This window comes from Hemiscyllium ocellatum, chromosome 18 (genome assembly GCF_020745735.1).
Source record: "Hemiscyllium ocellatum isolate sHemOce1 chromosome 18, sHemOce1.pat.X.cur, whole genome shotgun sequence".
Classification (NCBI taxonomy): Eukaryota; Metazoa; Chordata; class Chondrichthyes; order Orectolobiformes; family Hemiscylliidae; genus Hemiscyllium; species Hemiscyllium ocellatum.
Window position 1 is genome coordinate 37,735,176 of NC_083418.1, and position 19,055 is coordinate 37,754,230.

The 19,055-nt window shown below is 38.5% G+C and overlaps 1 protein-coding gene across 7 annotated transcripts in view; it reads left to right on the forward strand.

The window, feature by feature from the left end:
• The first annotated feature begins 2,205 nt into the window (after positions 1–2,205).
• abcc8 (ATP-binding cassette, sub-family C (CFTR/MRP), member 8) overlaps positions 2,206–19,055 on the forward strand; it is a 226,633-nt gene continuing 209,783 nt past the window's right edge. For 6 of the 7 annotated variants that reach the window (XM_060838873.1, XM_060838872.1, XM_060838875.1 and 3 more), the window contains exons 1-3: positions 2,206–2,564; positions 2,684–2,825; positions 12,283–12,404. In XM_060838873.1, coding sequence (XP_060694856.1) covers positions 2,417–2,564; positions 2,684–2,825; positions 12,283–12,404 — 412 coding nt within the window. In that variant the 5' untranslated portion in view covers positions 2,206–2,416. The remainder of the gene's footprint in view (positions 2,565–2,683; positions 2,826–12,282; positions 12,405–19,055) is intronic. The other variant, XM_060838871.1, reaches the window with a different exon arrangement.

Sequence of the window (19,055 nt, forward strand, 5' to 3'; positions counted from 1 at the left end):
TTTAAAGACTCCAGAGATCTACCATAGACATCTTTCAAATTCCTCATTTGCACATTACCCCTTGGCAACATTACTCAATAACATGCAATGGGTTCCAAGTACATACCCCGTTCTACCTCATCACCTCCTACTCAACTCCACAATACTTTGTGATGTCAATCTGTCTGACATCATGACCTGGATAAGACAAAATTGACTCTGGTTAACTCTCCATTAGGAAAAGCTAAATTATTGTCTTTTTGAACTTGCTATTGACTCTATCTACTATCTTGACAAATCATCTGGAAACACAAAACTTTTGAATTATATTTCACCTTGAACAGAATTTCTACCTCAATGTCCTCTCTTTCACCAAAACCTCCTAATTTAACTTTGTCAAAATAAACCTAATTCTGCCGTTTGTCCAGTTCACTGACTGCTGAAACCCTGCATTAATTTCAAATTCAGTTATTCCAATGTTCTTCTAGCCTACATTCCATTCTACACCCCCCTGAAAATTATGCCACCCAAAGCTCTGCTTTACCATATTTTAACTCATTTTAAGATTCCTATATTCACTGCCCAGTTCTCACTCCATTATAAATTGACCCCTGTCATAAATGCCGTAATTTTAAATTTCTTGTTCTCACCCTCCCTGTCTCTGGAATATCCTTCAGGTCCAGAAATTGCTGAGAATTCTATGTTTTTCCAATTTTGGCTTACTTTTGTCATTCATGTTTTTCAATCTACATTGAAGGCCATGCCTTTGACTGGTTTGATACTGTTTTAGCCGATGCCAACTTGGTTTAGAACTATATTGTTATCTTTCACTGTCTCCACATCAAATTCTTGAAACTCCCTTCCTAATAGCATCATGGGAGTACCAAAACTTCAAGGTCTTCAATAGTTCAAGAGGACAGCTAACTACCAATTTCTCAAAGGCAACTAGGGCTTGACATTAAATGCTGACCTAGCCAGAAGCAAAATAAAGAAATGTATGCATCCATCATGACCAGAAGACATCTTAAAGCACTTTACAGCCAAGTAACTACTTGATGTGTAATCATTGCTGCAATATTGGAATTGCAACAGCCAATTTGCAAAGAGCGTGAAAGGTATCCATAAACAATGTAATAATGACCTGTTAATTGGTGCTTTATGTGATGTTCATATTGATCAGCACGCCAGGGCAACTGTCCTGTTCTCATTCTAAGTCGCATTTGGGGATTTTTTATGTCAACTCCAGCTAGCAATTGGACCTTAGTTTAAAGTCACATGTGAAGGGGGCTTTCTCTAACAGGGTAGCACATCCTCCGTGAATTGGATTACCAGCTTTTTAACTTTTGTACTCACAGTCCTACAGCAGTTAAAGCCCTATAGCTCACAGGTGGTCGTGTCACCAAATAAGGCTCATATTTATTAATGACAGCCTTCTTGTACAATTGTGAAGAATGTTCCAAAGTTTCATTGGTTAAAGCTGAAAATGTGTTGCTGGTTAAAGCACAGCAGGTTAGGCAGCATCCAAGGAACAGGAAATTCGGCGTTTCGGGCATAAGCCCTTCATCAGGCTTATGCCCGAAACGTCGAATTTCCTGTTCCTTGGATGCTGCCTAACCTGCTGTGCTTTAACCAGCAACACATTTTCAGCTGTGATCTCCAGCATCTGCAAACCTCATTCTTTTTACCCTTTTCATTGTTAAAGGCACTATATAAATGCAAGCTTTCTTCTTGACAAAATCGACAAAACAAGTGTGTCGAATAGATCCCTGAAAAGGTTTTTGTTAAGACCTAGTGCTCACTAACTATTCTTGAACTGTATTGTGCAGCTACATTGTAATAATTTTTCAGCATGAATTCCCCCTCACTTTCCGTGGTGACAAAACTGCCCACTGTTATTCAGTGATGGTAACACCCTTGTAAAACACGTGACCTTCTGTCAGAGAAAGGAAATAACCTAAGTTGTCAGGCAGTGTATGGTAACTGCCTGCTACAGCTCGTGTTTAAAATGAATTTTTGTTTTTAATAATTGACTATGGGTATGAAAGTCTATGTTTTCGGTTTCAACTTCCAATTCAAATTATTAAACGCTTGAAACATCACACACTGTGATTAAATGTTATTTCCAGATAGCGCTGTTTTATCTATGTGCCTGTAGCCAACTCTGAGCAGTTGCAGATCTGCTTAGGATTGCAGAAGTGAGCCGCTGCTGCAGTCACTGAAGTTGGATCCTGTTTTATCAGCGACAAGTCCTGATGTAATGGGAGAAATGGATCTGGACAGTCAGGAGTCGGGAACGCTGACAGCTCATTGACAGCACACCCTGCTCGGTATTCTCGCGCTTTCTTTTCTTTTCGACTTGAATCGTCTTGGCATTACTTCTCTGAAAATGTGCTAAAGCTTTGCCCCTCTTCGATTTGACCAGAGCCCCAGTTCGACCATGTCCTTGTCTTTTTGTGGCAATGACAACGACACGGCTGCCTACAATGTGGACAAGGGGGTGCTCAACAACGGCTGTTTCGTGGACGCCTTGAATGTTGTTCCCCATGTGTTGCTGCTTTTCATCACCTTCCCCATATTATTCATAGGTAAGCTCTCACGAGTAGGAAGACCGCAGCGTTTCGGTTGAATTATGTTTACATATTTACAGCACTGTAATGATACAGAAGAAAAATTACATAAAATCTGTCGTTGTTTTGGATTCGAGGTTGGGGAAGTCAGAGTTCCAAAGTCCACATTCATCACAGCACGTGGCTGCATTTTCCTGGGCATAATTTGCGATGGATCCTCACGTTTATCCTCCTGTTTATCCTGGTGTGTGAAATAGCAGAGGGGATCGTTTCAGATGGGTGAGTGAGTGGCCGCGGGTGTTTTCCATATCGTTTGGGGCTATTTTTACTGATCGCGTTTCGCCTTTCATTGCCTGCACCAGTTGTCCTCTTTCAATGTTCAGAGGGTAGGAAATGCGTCTCTGTTAACCCGCAGCGGGAAGACGAGTCGGAATTCCAATCATAGAAACTGTGGGACATACCTAACGAAAAGTGTGTTCTCTGAGTTTAAGATAGACTCGAGCTTAATCACTGTAGCGTTCCTTTCCATTAGCAATTAACTCGCATGTAAAATGCTTCCCAAATATTTCATTAGAAGATACTTCACTGTTTAAAATTTGAATTCCACCCAACTTACAACTTGATCTTTTATAAAGTTTCAAACTCTTTCTCTCTTTGGAAAGGAAGTCCTAGGAAAAACAAAACTGAACATGAAGAACCAAATGTGATTTATCCGGCATAATTGTTAAACAAGTTTTTTTAGCTTGTTATATTAGTTACTTACTAAAGACGATAGAATAGTGAGGACAAAACTCCTCCGAAATGGGGAAATATGATAACATTTTATTGGAAATTCCGAAAGATTTCTGCCATCAGGTTACATGGATAGATCTCAGCAGAATTGACACAAGGAATGAATGAAGTGGAAGTCTTGCTTAGTTAGGTATGGTTAAATGAAAGATCTTGAAGGTCTCTCGATGATGTTAGTAATATATCTCGATACTCCCAATGTGATTATACATCTAAACAAAACAATAATTGTCTAGTTGGTCGATGCTAAAACATTCTAATTTAGGCATGTACAGAAGAAAACCTTTATAGATTCCCAGGTTTTGAGGTATCATGGGCAATTAGGAAGACATTAGTACTTGCTTTAAAACGGAGTAAACTGGCAATGCTGAACTTGTTATTGCTGCCATTACATTCCTTCCTGGTCAGGGAAACATTAAAGTCTAATACTAATAAAAAGTTAACAGTACTGTCAACTCTTTGCTGTCAGTGGATTGTTTGAAAAATAATGCTCAGGAGTATTTTGTTGAGTAGTTTGGCATTGTTACAGGCAGAGTGAAGCATAGACTCTGATCAGTAAGTTTACTCTGGCATATACAGTACTTGAAATTGTATTGTTGCAAATTAATACTGTACACGTACTATTATAAATTACTTTTTATTGGCCTCACAATATGAACTATAATTGTTTGACCTTCAAAAAGTAGCAAATGCAAGATTTGATATGATTTCAGAATGCAATAATTGAACTAGAGAAGTTTTTGTGTACAACCTGAACACTAACTTTGTGTTTTAGTTTGCAGCACCCTGTTATTTTCCGTATTACACCTTAACTTTTTGCTCTTCATTTGTCCAGAGCTAGTCTAAAAATGTTTACTATTGGCAGTTATGTCATGTGACTAAACAGTGAGGTACAAGAATAGTTAGAATGATATATATGAAGCCCAGAATGTTCCATCAATGATGAAGGAACAAAGTTCACCATTCATTTTATTGACAGTTATTCACAACGTGTCTGGGTTTAGAACAGGCAAACTCTAATCTGATGTCAGATTCAATATGGCACTCTCTGCAGGGCACCTGTGAACTTTGTGAGCAGATCAGGAAACAGCAACCTTCTTTAAGATTGAAGATTCCTCACTGAGCCATATAAAGCTCAGAGCAGGAAGTATGAATTAGATACAACTCATCTTAATAAAGTGGGCAAGAGATTGAGAAAGAGTAGACCTAAGAGAGAGGGATAGAAGCAACATGTGGAAAATGTAGTTTTAAATCTCCAACCCAAATTAATTTTTGATGTAATGGTGCTCCGCACATATAAAATTACATTTTCACAGCCAGAGAGGTGGTTCAGTTATGATTATCACTTATTGCAACGTTAAAATCCATTTGCCGCTGAATGCAATAACCTTAATAATCTGACCTGATTAGTGGTGAACTGGTAGGAAATTTCCCAAAGTTCACACTGTCACATTTATTTCTGCTTTCAGTCTATTGGTGAACACTGTAACAGTAATCCTGTGGAACAGTGCAGCATGGCTGATAGCAGCTTTTGGAATTCTGTTTTTGACTATGTACAAGCAGACACTGGAATTTACTGTCTGACATAATGCACTATTCACCTCATTTAAATCTAGCATGTGATATAACACAAATATCATAAAATTTGGTTCTGACTGTAGCTTTACCTAAGAGTACAAATCATTACTGTAGTTGAAAGTTCAGTATTATCATTACTTAATTTTAAATACCATGGAATGTTACTTTGTGCTCGCTGTCACAAATGATTAATTGTCTGTTTATTTAGCCTTGCCGATATCAATTGTTAAGGTCAGATGTTCTTAATATCTCAATTTTAAAAAATCAGACCTAAATCAGCATCAGTTTAAAGTTCTCGATTATTGTCACAAAAACATTTTGCTCAGTGTTGATTTGGAAGTGGAAGAATGTAATAGGATCAGTGATAATATTAAGAACAATTTATGCTAAAAGGACATATATTAAGAAGAGCAGTTGATAAATTGGAAATTAACAAGAAGCATAACTTCTTGTTATGCTTCTTAAGTTTTCTAGACCAAAGGTAATTTAGATTGTAAGCTCTGCAGCTTTGCTTCATCCAGTCATCAATGGTAGTGGACAATTAAACAACTAATGGGAGGTGGAGGCATCATAAATATCCAGAACCCCAGTGAAGGGGAAGTCCACACATCAGTGCAAGTATTTGCATAATCTTTCAGCCAGGCATTTTTGGAGGTCCCCAGAAACACAATATTTCACTCCAAGTGATATTAGGAAACAGCTGAAGACGGTGGATATTCAAAAGGCTACTTGCCCTGGCAACAGTTTGGCTTGAGCTCCAGAACTACCCACTTTAAGAAGACAACTCACCACCTTCTCCAGGGCAATAATTACTGGCCTAACCTGCAATGCTCACAACTCTGTGTACAATTAAAAATTATACATTCAGCTTGTGATTCTGTAATGTTTACAAGATTTGACCTTTCAGGTACTAGATAGAAAGAATGGTCCAAAAATAATTCACATTTTAAAATGTTTAGTGGATCCATAATTAAAAACAGGAAATGACTTCTCCCTTTAATACTTAGCCTCATCACACTTTCTGTGGAATTACAATCCTTTTACTATACAGGCTAGAGTTGTGCACAGTTTCTAGTGGTTCCAATTTCTCTGTTTTGCTGTGTGGTAACTTTGGCTGACATCAGCTTTAGAGAGTTTTTAAAACAAAATATGACCAGCAGTAAAGCCTGTTCTAATGATTCTTCGTCTCTGGTCTTGCCTGGGTGAATCACACAGAATCCTTAGTTGGCTACAAGATGCATCTCTTCGACTAAAGGTTGCTTCCTTTCCACATTTGGTTGTATTTACTGAAAGCCAAGCAACTTTTCCGGGTGACTGCACGCAAAAACTGCTGTCTGTCTATAACATTCATTGATTTGTGGGGAAGCGTGTAATCTTATTTCAAAAATAGCATCTCCTATCCTCTTCTCCATTGCAACATGAAATCAAATACAACATTACATTCAGGTAGAAATGCTCATTTGGTATCCGTGAATTGTCCCCTCCCAGATAGTTCACATTAGAAGTAAATGGATAGTGTGGCTCAACTGTGCACAAACCAATTGTTGCTACCCCTTCCTGGGGTTTTAGGAGGGGGACTCCTCTGAGCCTCAAGGCAGGAAGAGCACTTAATTGGGTAGGATGGTAGCATGCCAGAAACCTGACATCGTCCCCGCTCTGTCCCGAATTAGGTTTAGTGCTGGAAGTTGTAAACTTCACATTCCCACCCTGCAATTTGAAGCTGTGAAGTGGTCAATTAATGGCATTCAAAAGTGTCATCGCAACTGCAATTATTTCAGCTGCAGGTAGGATAAAAACAGAGTTGGTTTACCCAGTTGTTAGTCAGGGCAAACAGGTAGTTGTCCAGTGAAGTTTGCATTGCCCCTCAATCCACTACACTGTGCAACATTGATTGACTGGATCTCCAGTACAAGCGTGACAGCTGAGAGCCACACCTCTGCTCTTGCTCCCTACTCTCCTGAGTCCCTGAAAACCCCATGCTTAAACATAATACCATTTGATTTGTTTTGATGGTATTGATTGAGAGCTAGAAAGAGTCAAGCACTCTGAGAAAATATCATGTCCTCCTTCAAAAAAAGGTTTAAAGATATTACATCCAGATTAATTAGCAAATTGGAGATCAAATGTATGTATTATCTGGAGGTCAGCACCTATACTATGTTACTATTCTTCAGTCCTACACTAAGGTATCAATCTAGATGATTGCTTAAATTAGAACTTTAATCTTCAACTTTACAGTTAGAGTGCTACACTCAAAGCCAACTGACACAGTGATCTGAGTTTAGAAATTATGCAAATAAAGTTAGTGAGTGTACCAGGTTTACTGTGTTATATTCCTTTGTCACTGTTTTATTGGGGATATTCATGTATTCAAATAGGTTTGCAACATTACTAAATACCTAAAATTGGGGACCAATGATTTTCATATGAATGTCACATAATCTACTCATCAGTTAGGAAACACTTTTAGGTTTTGATCTTTATCTTAATTTGAGTAGCGTAGAAAAGGTGGAAACCAAAGGTGAGGAAAGAGCAGGAAATGAATTAATTGTGTAGCTCTTTCAAAGAACTAGCACTGGATGAATTGATGACTTTCATATATACCCATTCATGAATCTTTGTCTGGTTATCAAAATGTGATGAAGTTTAGTTTATTAAACACTCAGCATCAGCAAGGTTGTTCAAAAAATCACTAAATTGAAAATAAAATGTAAACTCTTCAAACTACTATGGTACATATATACAATAAGTGTAGGCCCAAGGAAAATAAATGCAATCTATACAAATATTCTCCAAAATATTTCCAAAATGGGAGTTAAAAAAACATAATATAAATAGTAATGGGAGAAATGCTGGGAAGAGTATAAGAACTTACTGAAATAAGTTCATTTAACATAAAAAATGGTCTGTGTTATTTATAAACATATTTGTACGGTTTTGCCTTTAATTCTGCTCACAACAAACAAGGTAGTAACTATACTGAAGCTATACTTTCAAAATCCATAACACAGTAGTCCAACTTTATGTATGATCCCGAGATCGGACAGCATTTGCGACATAATCCTGAATGCGCAAATGATAATTGATAACAATTTAGGATTTTCAGTTTCACAGTATGGCACATGCACATTTATTGAAAGCTACATAAATGTATCTATACATTAATGCAAAGGGCCTGTGCTTTGTAAATAGAAGGCACATGTACGTAGATTGCATATGTTACAAGTTAATAAAATGGGTGACAATCATTCCCTGGTTTTCTCTCAGGCAATACCTTGACCAATCTGATTCCTGAAGAAGTGCTCATGCCCGAAACATCGATTCTCCTGCTCCCTGGATGCTGCCTGACCTGCTGAGCTTTTCCAGCAACACATTTTCAGCTTGACCAATCTGAGTCAATATGCCTTGCTAAATTCTATATTAAACTTGGTACTTATGATTAAATGGTGCATTTCCCATGGCAATGCCTCAACTGATCAGAAACCACTTCCAACCAGTGAGCATTCTCGACAGAATAAATGTTGTTTTCCCTTACTTTGGCATTGCTTCCAAATTATCTCAATGAAAGCAAAATGATAAACTCATGCACTTTTCAACAATATTGAAGGAAGACTTGAGTTTCAAGGAGAATGGGAGATCAATTTAATTCAAGACATCAGACACATTATTAAAAAAGAACTTTTCATTTATAATGCTTAAGGAAAGGAAATGATCAGTGGAGAACTATAAGAAGATAAACATTACTGATCTTTAAAAAATAAATTAGTTGAAGTGTTAAATTGTAATATTCATGGAGAGATGATCTGACAGAGCCAGCATAGTTTTACAAAAGGCAAATTATGTTTTGTGGATTTAATTGAAGGGATAGGGGGGGACCAAGGGTTTGGTCAGTGGATCTAATATATTTGGATTTCCAAACGTCACTAAATAAGATTCTACACAAAGCATTGATGCACACAAATGAGGCTTGGGATTGACAGTAATATATTTGCATGGACTGAGAATAAACAGAAAGCAGAGTTAAGAATAAATGGGTAATATTTATAACTATAGTTATAACTAGTTGAGTGCCCACAAGATAATTTGCTTGGATCTCAGCTATTTACAGTCTGTATTAATAAATTCAAGGAGGAGACTGAATGTAGTGTATCCAAGTTTGTTGACAACATAAAGTTAACTGGCAAAGTAAGGTGCAAGAGGCATGCAAAGAAACTGTGAGATTTAGTGAAGAATAATTCACTGATCAAGAAGGTAAAATATGTTGTAAATTGTGGAGAAATATGAAATTAGAAACTTTTATAGAAAGAGCAAATTCATTTTTTTTAAGGTGATGCTCCAATAAGAGTTGTTTGGAAAGGAAGATTTTGGGGTTTGAATCAGAGAAGTTTAACCTGCAGGTACAGTAAACAGTTAGAACAGCAACAAGTTTTTTAGTCATTATTATGAAGCATTTGGAGTGAAAATGTATCACGCTTTGTAATAATTACATAGAGTTTTTGGTGGGGCCATATCGGAGTTCTAGATGCAGTTTTCATCCAAAGAAGGATATAATGTCAGGTTTTCATATCTTAAGAAGGATACAATTGTTATGGAGAGAGGGGGAAACACAAAGGCTCACTAGAATATTGGTTCGCAAACTGGAGTCCACAATGCTAGGAGTAATTAGATTAGATTAGATTCCTTACAGTATGGAAACAAGCTCCTTCAGCCCAATACTTCCACACTGACCATCCGAAGGGTAACCCACCCAGACCTATTGCCCTAACCTATATTTCCCTCTGACTAATGCACCTAACACAATGGGCAATTTAGCATGGCCAATTCACCTGACATGCACATCTTTTGGACTGTGGTTAGGAAACCGGAGCAAACCCACACAGAAAGGGGAGAATGTGCAAACTCCACACAGACTCCAAAGCTGGAATCAAACCCAGATCCATTGGGCTGTGAGGCAGCAGTGCTCACCACTGAACCACCAAGCTGCCCATGAGGAGTGGGTGGGGTCCAATGCAGGAGTCTTAAAATAATATGAAAATGCTACATTTAAATGGATAAGTGGTGACTGGAGGAATGTAGTACTTTCCACCCTCCCCACCATCCCACATTTATTTCTGCTATCTTTGTGGTTTTGCACTTCTCATGACTGTACACTCTCCATTCACCTGCTCTTTCAATATTCCCATTCCCTTGGTGAATTCCACCTCTTCCTCCATTCCGGTAGTGCCTCCTCTATACCCTGCTTTTCCTCAGCTTCTGATCTTTCCATGTTCTATGTCCTCTATGCTGCTGCTCTCTGTCTTCCTGTAAAACATAGCCTATGTGTTGAGAAGCAGGGACACCACCTTACAAAAGCATCATTGCCTGTATTCCTTTCATTTTAGGAGTATCATAATATACATTTAGGATCTGAACCTCCTGATCCATTTGAAAAGAGGTCCCCTCAATCAAAATATTTGACATTCTCAGAAGAATGAGAGGATGAAATGCAGAAGATTCTTAATGAGCTTGACAGGGTAGATGCTGTTTCCCTGATGGGGAATTGAGAAATATAACAATTATTGTCTAGAAATAAAGTGTTTGCAAGTTAGGGTGAGATAAGAATAGATTTCTTTGTTCAGAATTTTGTGAAACTTTGAAATCACTGCAATGTGAGCTGTGGATGCTTTATCACAGAAAATATTCTAAAATGAGACTTAAACAATTTTATGTGTGAAGGCAACTGAGAGATTGAGGGAAAGAACAGAAAAGTAGACCTGATGGAATTTCTGCCATGATATTATTGAAAGATGGAGCAGGATTAAGCAACCATTTGTTCTTTTCCAGTACCATATGTTCCAATGGTACTAAATAATTATTAATTTTCTGTAATATGCCCAGCATCCTGAATATTTGGAATTAGCATGCCAGAGATACATGATATGTTAACCATTCATTGGCCTAGTAAATCTGACCTAAATGGTATAATAACAAGAGTCAGAAAGAGATCAAAGAATAAGTTACAAAGTATTGAAACTGCAGCTGTCCTTTGACTGTCTGAGAGTAAGACTGCTTTGACTATTTGCACGATAGATTAATGTCTGTTCAAAAGCTCAATTGTTCTTCCTCAGCTTCATTAAATTAGAAATGCAGTTATTAGAGAGAATAAGTAGTATTTTGTATTTGCCAATTTAAGCAGAATTTAGAAAACAGTACACTAATTAAATTAAATGTGTTACATTGAAAAAACAGATACAAAATAAGCAAGGGATTTGCCATTTTTTGCAGATTTTTAATAGTATTGGATGTATGGGATTTTTGTTGATCAGCTGTCAGCATTTGTCACCATTGCCCCTCTGAATTTGACAGCTGTGTCAGGATTTAGCACCTGCATAAACCAACACAGGAATCTTGAACGTGTGACCCATCATCCACAACTTTACCACAGACTGTGCTTTGAAACTATACCCACTGAGCCCACCACCCTGAGATGAAAATTAGCAAAATCAACGGAACTTCCTCTTTTTCAATTTCACATTGCTGTTAAAAACTTCATAAGAAGTTTAAACCTGTCTCAGTAAGATGCAAGTGAATTTTTCATGGTGATTCTGCATAATACGACTGGTGAACAATTGATTTGGGTCTTTTAAAAAGGTTTATGGGATGTGTCTAAATTTCTCCTTTGCGATTTTAAAAAATTGTTTAAATATTTATTCATGATACATCAGCTTATATTGTACCTTGCTGTGTATGTTGGAATATTTCTCTCTGAAGTTTATCAAAAGTGTTTTGAATATTAGTGCTTTTAATTACCTTGGTTAGACATCAATGAACATTCTTTAACATGATTGGCAAATTGATGACCTCACACTGACTCAACACTGGGAATCCCCAAGAAACAATGTGACATCAATCATGTATGATAAATACTAATTTATTCTATTAGTTTTCAGCTTAATCAGCCCTTGCAGCACTTTTGCATGCCAATGAAGGTAAAGTCCTCATTATAGAGATTGCTAGATCTCCCACTGCTCCAGTCTTCAAGGCCAGCAGTTTCTGTTCCTTCTCTGCTGACTACAAAATCAGGACTATTACCATCATTATTCATCTCAATGTCAAACTCCTTTTCCAAAGGTACAAAAAAAGTACATCTTCAATGGTAACTGAACTTCAACAGCTGCTGTAGCTTCATGGAAATCCAATCACTTCCTGGTTTTTGCTCCTCTTCTTGAAGTTATAGCAGTTGGTTGGCAGAAATTTCCAGAAATATATGCGTATAGAAGTATAATGTGTTAAAATCATTTAAAATAATGACATACCCTAATTCTATTACAAGTATTGAATTTGATTTGTCAAGCTAATATTTGTTATTTATTTTTGTCTTATGTTCTAGGTTTACTGACACACGTCATTTACATCTCTATATGCCAGCTGGCATGGGTTTCTTGGCTGCAATAACATCCATCATTTATTACCACAACATTGAAACATCAAACTTTCCCAAACTATTGCTAGGTAGGTTTTGAAATCTGGTACTGCAAAATGATCAGACAGTCTGTGGCATTGTTTCTTTGCATAACTGTTGAGTCAGAAAAGTTGCTTGATTACAAAAAAAATGTTCTTTCAGAGTTAACAGTAATACAAATATTGCAATTTTGACAAAGTTGTTACCTTCAAATTTGGCACCCTTGGTGTCCCTGTATAAGTCATTAGTAATCTACCATGTAGACCAATGTGCTGGAAAGGAGTGATGGGCTTATAAGATTCTAACCTGATTATTTATATTAATGTAAAATAGTTTGTGTATAGTTTGAGTTTATTTGCCCAAATTAGAACATATAAATTTTTTAAAAATTCAATACTCTTAAGCCAATCAGTCCCAGTATCAGAACATACAGTACCGGTGGAAGCCAGTCAGTTCATCATGTCTATTGTTATCTTTGCCAGAGTAAACCAAAATGCTCTCCTTTTGCACTGTAACAATTGTGTGATTCTGTCATCCACCTGCTCTATTCAGCCTCTTTGTCTATGTCATCTTTTTATATAGATGTTTATCCAACCTTTCCTTAAATTATTCCCCAATCTGAGACACAGTAGTGCACTTCGACAAAACTTGCCATTTATAAAACATTTCTCGCTAATTTTCACGTCCCTCTTTTAGGCCAGGCTTTTTTAGATGGCAGGGTTTCCTGGTCCCTACCTGAAGAGTCGGTGAAGAATTAGTTGGTGCCAATAAGAGCTGCTCTGCAATTATTTAATGTTCCAAGGAGCATTACTGATTGAAGATGGGACTCCTACCCCTCATTTAGGTGGAAGTTCCACTTCGGTGAGCTGCTACTCGATCTGAATGATTGACATGTCTGTAGTCTCAGCAGTGGTAGAAGCTGCAGTGAACAGGATTGGAACTACAATCAGTCCCCTGAGTCCAAACCCCAAAGTGCAAAGAAGTGTTGGGTCTCAGGGTGGGGATTGGGGGTTGGGTGATGAGGCCAAGGAGTGTGATATTAATATAGAAGCATAGAAAGTAGGAGCAGCAGTAGACCATTTGATCCTTCAAGCCTGCTTATCCATTTGTTATGACCATGACTTATCATCTTGGGGTGGCACAGTGGCTCAGTGGTTAGCTCTGCTGCCTCGCAGCACCAGGGACCCAGGTTTGATCCCAGCCTCAGGTGACTGTCTGTGTAGAGTATGCACATTCTCCCTGTGTCTGCGTAGGTTTCCTCCGGGTGCTCTGGTTTCCTCCCACAGTCCAAAGATGTGCACGTCAGGTGAATTGACCATGCTAAATTGTCCATAGTGTTAGATGCATTAGTCAGAGGGAAATGGGTCTTGGTCGGTTACTGTTCGGAGGGTCGGTGTGGACTTGTGGGGCTGAAGGACCTGTTTCCACACTGTACGCAATCTAATCTAATCTAAAAGTCAATAGCCTGTTCCTGCTTTCCTCATTATCCTTTGATCCCTTTAGCCCCAGGTGCTATATCCAACTCCTTCTTGAAATCATATAATGTTTTTGCCTCAACTACTTTCTATGATTGAGTTCCATAGATTCACCTCTCTTCAGGTGAAGAAATTTCTCCTCATCTTTATGCTGTATCTTTAAGCTGTTACTCCTGGTTCTCGGTCTCTTTGTTATCAGGAAAACCTTTCTGCATCTACCTTGTCTGGTCCTGTTAGAATTTTATAGGCTTCTATGAGATTGCCCCTCATTCTTCTGAATTTCAGTGAATATAATCCTATTTCATTCAATTGCTCTTTATGTGTCAGTCCTGCCATCCCAAGAACCAGTTTGTAAATTTTTGCTGCACTCGCATCTAGGAAGAACATCCTTCCTCAGACAAGGAGAACAATATTGCACACAACACCCTGGTGTGGTCTCACTTAGACCCTTCCATTTGCAGCAAGACATCCCTGCTCCTGTACTTGAGTCCTCCCTCTATGAAGTCCAACATACTATTGCCTTCTTGGCTGACTTGCATGCTTACCTTCAGCAACTGGAGTGCAAGGATACCCATGTCTTGTTGCATATTCCCCTATCTCAATCTATAGCTATTCAGATAATAATTAGCTCTCAACGTGGAAAACTCCATATTTATGCATATGATACTGCATCTGCCATGCATTTGCTCACTTAAGCAGTATGTCCAAATCACATTGGTGGAGAGGCACAAAGGAGTTGGTAGGTGGAATAGGAAATGTCTCTAGGGCAAAGACCTTATAGGGTGGGCTCCATCTTTGAAAGAATGTGATTATTGGAGATGACTAGCCCACGCCATCCCTGCAGCCTGAGCATGATCATTGTCCTGATTTTCCACTGACATGCTGAACTCTCTCTGACAGCCTGAAAAGTGGAGATGGAGTTGGAAATTGCCTTTAATTGGTGATTATTTGGCCTTTTAAGGACCTCAGTTGGCTGCCTCACAGTTTCATTTTAATATTGTAGAGAGATCAGTGTTGGCAGGAGGCCAGTGGGAAGGCCATCCAAGGAATTTTATAGACACCTGGCAAACCCATTGACTGGGGACCATAATCATTGCCCATTGTGACAGTTTTAAAGCGATAACTGTCTGTCATTAACTTCTCAACTAGGAGTATCTATTTCCTTACTAAGCTTTTTAAAGGCATCATACTTTCTAAAAAATAAACTTTCTTATCTTACTCCCTAAATAGTATGTTTTCCTCATTATTTTGGATTATCATCACAGCTATAATCCTAGTGATCAACTTAAAACAGAGGAATGACTTGAATTTATGTGTGAATATTTGTGCAATAGTTTCATTCTGGTCATTCAGAATGGAGGAGGCTATAGACTATATAATAACAATTATGCCACTGTAAATCTTCCTTGTTGGCATTTGGATCAAAATGACAATTTATTGGATTAATGAGGCCAATTTGTGGAAATTAATTACCAAAGCACTCCCTTGGGCATTATTAAAGTTGTTCAGCTGTAATTTGATAGAATTGTAATCTGAATGAGTCAATTAAATGTGTAATCTTAAGGATAATTACTTGAATAGCACAATTGTTTGGTAAACATTTGGACTTTAAATGGTAGTTTTGCAGTATAAAGAACCCTTTATACAAGAGAAACGTTAACACATCAGGACAAATGATCAGTACTGTAGCAGTTGTGTATTATTGCTCTACAGAATCTAACATATAAGACCACAAGATTATAAGACGGAAGAACAATATTAAGCCATTCAACCCATCAAAACTTTTCTGCCTTTCAATGATTTCTGATAATCGTGAACCTCACTTTTCTGCATTTTCCCAATACCCCTTAATTCACTCACTGATTAAAACCTGTCTATTTGCATATTCTTAAAGACCAGCCTTGACAGCTTTCTGCAGTTAAGAATTCCACAGATTCACAGCCCTCTGTAAAAAGAAATTCCTTTTCATTGCTGCCTTAAATGGGTAAACCCTTACTCTGAAATTTTTCCCTCTGGTCCTAGACTCTCCCACAAGGTGAAAGAATGTCTTCCCATCTATCCTGCCAAGTCCTTTAAGAATATTGTATGTTTCAATAAGTTTCCTTCTCATTCTTCTAAACTCCAATGAGTACAGGCCCAATCTACTCAATTTCTCCTCAGAAGAAAAATTCCTGCATACCCCAAATCAACCCAGTGAGACTTCTCCGGAGTTTATACTTTCCAACAGGAGTTAGAATCAGATATGTAAATCCGAGCTATTTTGTTCGTCCATCCCATGGACATTAAAGTCAATTGCAATCCCTCAATTGTTTTTGCAGCTGAGACAAAAGCATGTTTACTGATGAAAGCAGGCATTTATCCTAATTTATCCATTAGAACAATTAAACTTTGATGCAATTATTTTAGAAATGGTTTGAAGGCTTTTGCCTCCATTGCTCTGGATAGCAGTATGATCCTATCCCAGTTCTGAAGAAGGGTTACATTCAAAGCATTGACTTCTACACCTCCTGATGCTGCCTGGCTTGCTGTGTTCCTCTAACCTCCTGCCTCTGTACTTTGGATTCCAGCATCTACAGTTTTTTTTGTCTCTAGGAGTATAATCCAAACATTGCTCACTTTTTGTTTGGAGAAGAATCCCTTAACATTGTTTTAAAGTTCATTCAATTAGTTTAAAAAGTATCAGCTTTCATGATATATCCAGTAGTGTGAATGAAGGGAAACCATTAGATGTAGTGGCTTTGATTTCTGAAAGGTGCAACGTACATGTTACCTCAATATGGTACTTTATAGCATAGGGTAAAGAATTTTCTAATGCACAGAAAATAGTGAGTAGGGAAAATAGGTAATTTTCAAGTTGACAAACTGTAACTAATGGGAACGCAGTAGGGATGGTTGCTGGGGCCTCCTATTTCAATCAATAATAATGATTTGTATAAAAGGATCAAGTGCTGGCGAGTCAAACTTTCTGATGAAGCAAATAAATGTTGAAAGAAAGGTCATTATGAGGAAACAGAGTTTGCAAAGAATCAATATGGAGCCATTATGACACAGAGGAAGCCATTTGGCCCATTGAATCCAATAATATAACAACTAATTATAGTAAGCTGTCTGTAGAGCAATTCAGTCATACTCATTGCCCTGCTCTATCTCTGTAACACTAAGTTTATGTAGTGATTGTTTAAGGTCAGCCAGATGGACCTCATGGAATATGAGTTTCTTGACTAGGGCTGTTAATCTGGTCCAATCAGGGAGCCCTAACTGACAGATAAAAATCAGTGTCAGACATCCTGATGGTCTGAAAGCTGGACCTGAGAGACTTGGATCAGTACCATGGAAATTGCATGTGTGGATGACTTGATGACAGGATACTGGCCTCAGGAAGTTATTTCATTGGCAAAGAGGGCAAAGCATACTCCTGGAGAAATTCACATGCAACAGTCAGCTTTAAGCTGGGGTGAATGTTTTCTGGCATATTTGGAAAGCTTGACTTGTTTGAGCCTGCCATCAAGGACTAGGCCCAGTTTGTGGATAAAATGTCTTACTCTTATTACGGGCAAATGTCTTTGGGGCAGATGCAAAACAATATGTAGTTCTCCTGATGCATGTGGACCCCAGCTTTTTCTGTTATTATTCGCTATCCTTTTTACCCAACAATTCAAGAACTGGGGAATCCATGTCAGGATTTTTGACGAGGTTAAGATGTTTGGCAGAAACGTGTGACTTTAGTTTAACCCTTAATGAGATATGGACAGACTACTTGGTATGTGGAATTAATGAAGTAACCATGGAAAAGCATCTATCAACTGAAGCCCCGCTAGACTTCAAACAAACACAACAACTAGCTTTATCTTTGCAAAATGCAGCAAGTAAGGCATATAAGTTGGAGGGTATTCCAATGGAATTAGACACTTTTGCCAGTCCAGCTGAGCTTGGGCAAAACCACTTGAGTGAAAACAATTGGATAGCCTCACTCAGGACATATCCTGAACAGAGGGTCTCTAGGTCAGCCCACAGCAAAACCCCAAGACAAAGCCAAGCCTCGGCCAAATGGTTAAAATTTTCTTCAGGGTCTGAGCCAGCAAGTCATTGTAGTTGCTGCTGGTTGACGGACTCAAGACAGCAAGGGAGTCCCACTAGACCTAAATAGAATGAGGAAACTCATAGACCGGTAATGAAGAAAGTGCACACCCTGGAAAGTCCACCTACATCTGATTTGGAACAGATAAATTGCTTAGTAAGATCCAACTCAGAACCAGTTAAAATAAATGTCTGGCTAAATGGTCACTGGGTTGTAATAGTAGCTGTGAAATTTGCCCTGGACTCCAACACTCAACTTTGCTCATAGGTGGCCCAATGGAGAGGAACACCCAACAGCATATGCATCTAGAATGCAGTGTGTAAATGTACCCATATAGAGAAGGAAATTTGGCGGTTATATTTGGAGTCAGGAATCTCCACCAATACGTTTGTGCATAAATTTGTAACAATAACGGATCACAAACCTCTGCTAGGTCTATTTGAAGAGAATAAGGCAGTGCCACCCAAAGCTTCAGGTTGAATTCAGCAGTGGACTCTAATACTTAGTGCTTATAATTACAAGGTGGAACACTATCCAGAAGGTCGAGTCATGAATGTGGATGCATTGAGCCACCTCCCACTGGCAGATACACCACCTGTGGTACCACAACTGGAAGAGTCCATAATGGTCTTAAACAGACATCCAGATATCGTTGACAATTTCAGACTTTGGATGCAGAAAGATCCAATCCTGACAAAACTGAAACAACTGATGATGATGAGGGAAAACAAAGAGCCATCTCAAACAGAATTGAAACCTATTTGGACCGGCGAGACCAGACCACAATAGAAGATGGCATATTATCATGGGGAGGAAGAGTGATTGTCCCGAGCAAAGCTCCCTGCCAGATACTGATTGAACTCCACCAGAGTCATCCAGAGGTTTCCAAAGTGAAGATATTGGTGAGACGTTATGTCTGGTGGCCAGGACTGGATGCAGGCATAGCTACATTGGTTGGCCAGCCTCCAGAATGCCAAAAATTACCCCATTCATGAGAATGACTCAGTTACGTGTCGACTCTGCCGGTCCTTTCATGGGCTCAGTGCTCTTAGTCATTGTGGACACCCAGTTAAAGTGGCTGGACATACACAGAGCTCATTGACAGTGATAGAAAAACTGTGTGCATCTTTTGCAATAGATGACTCCTG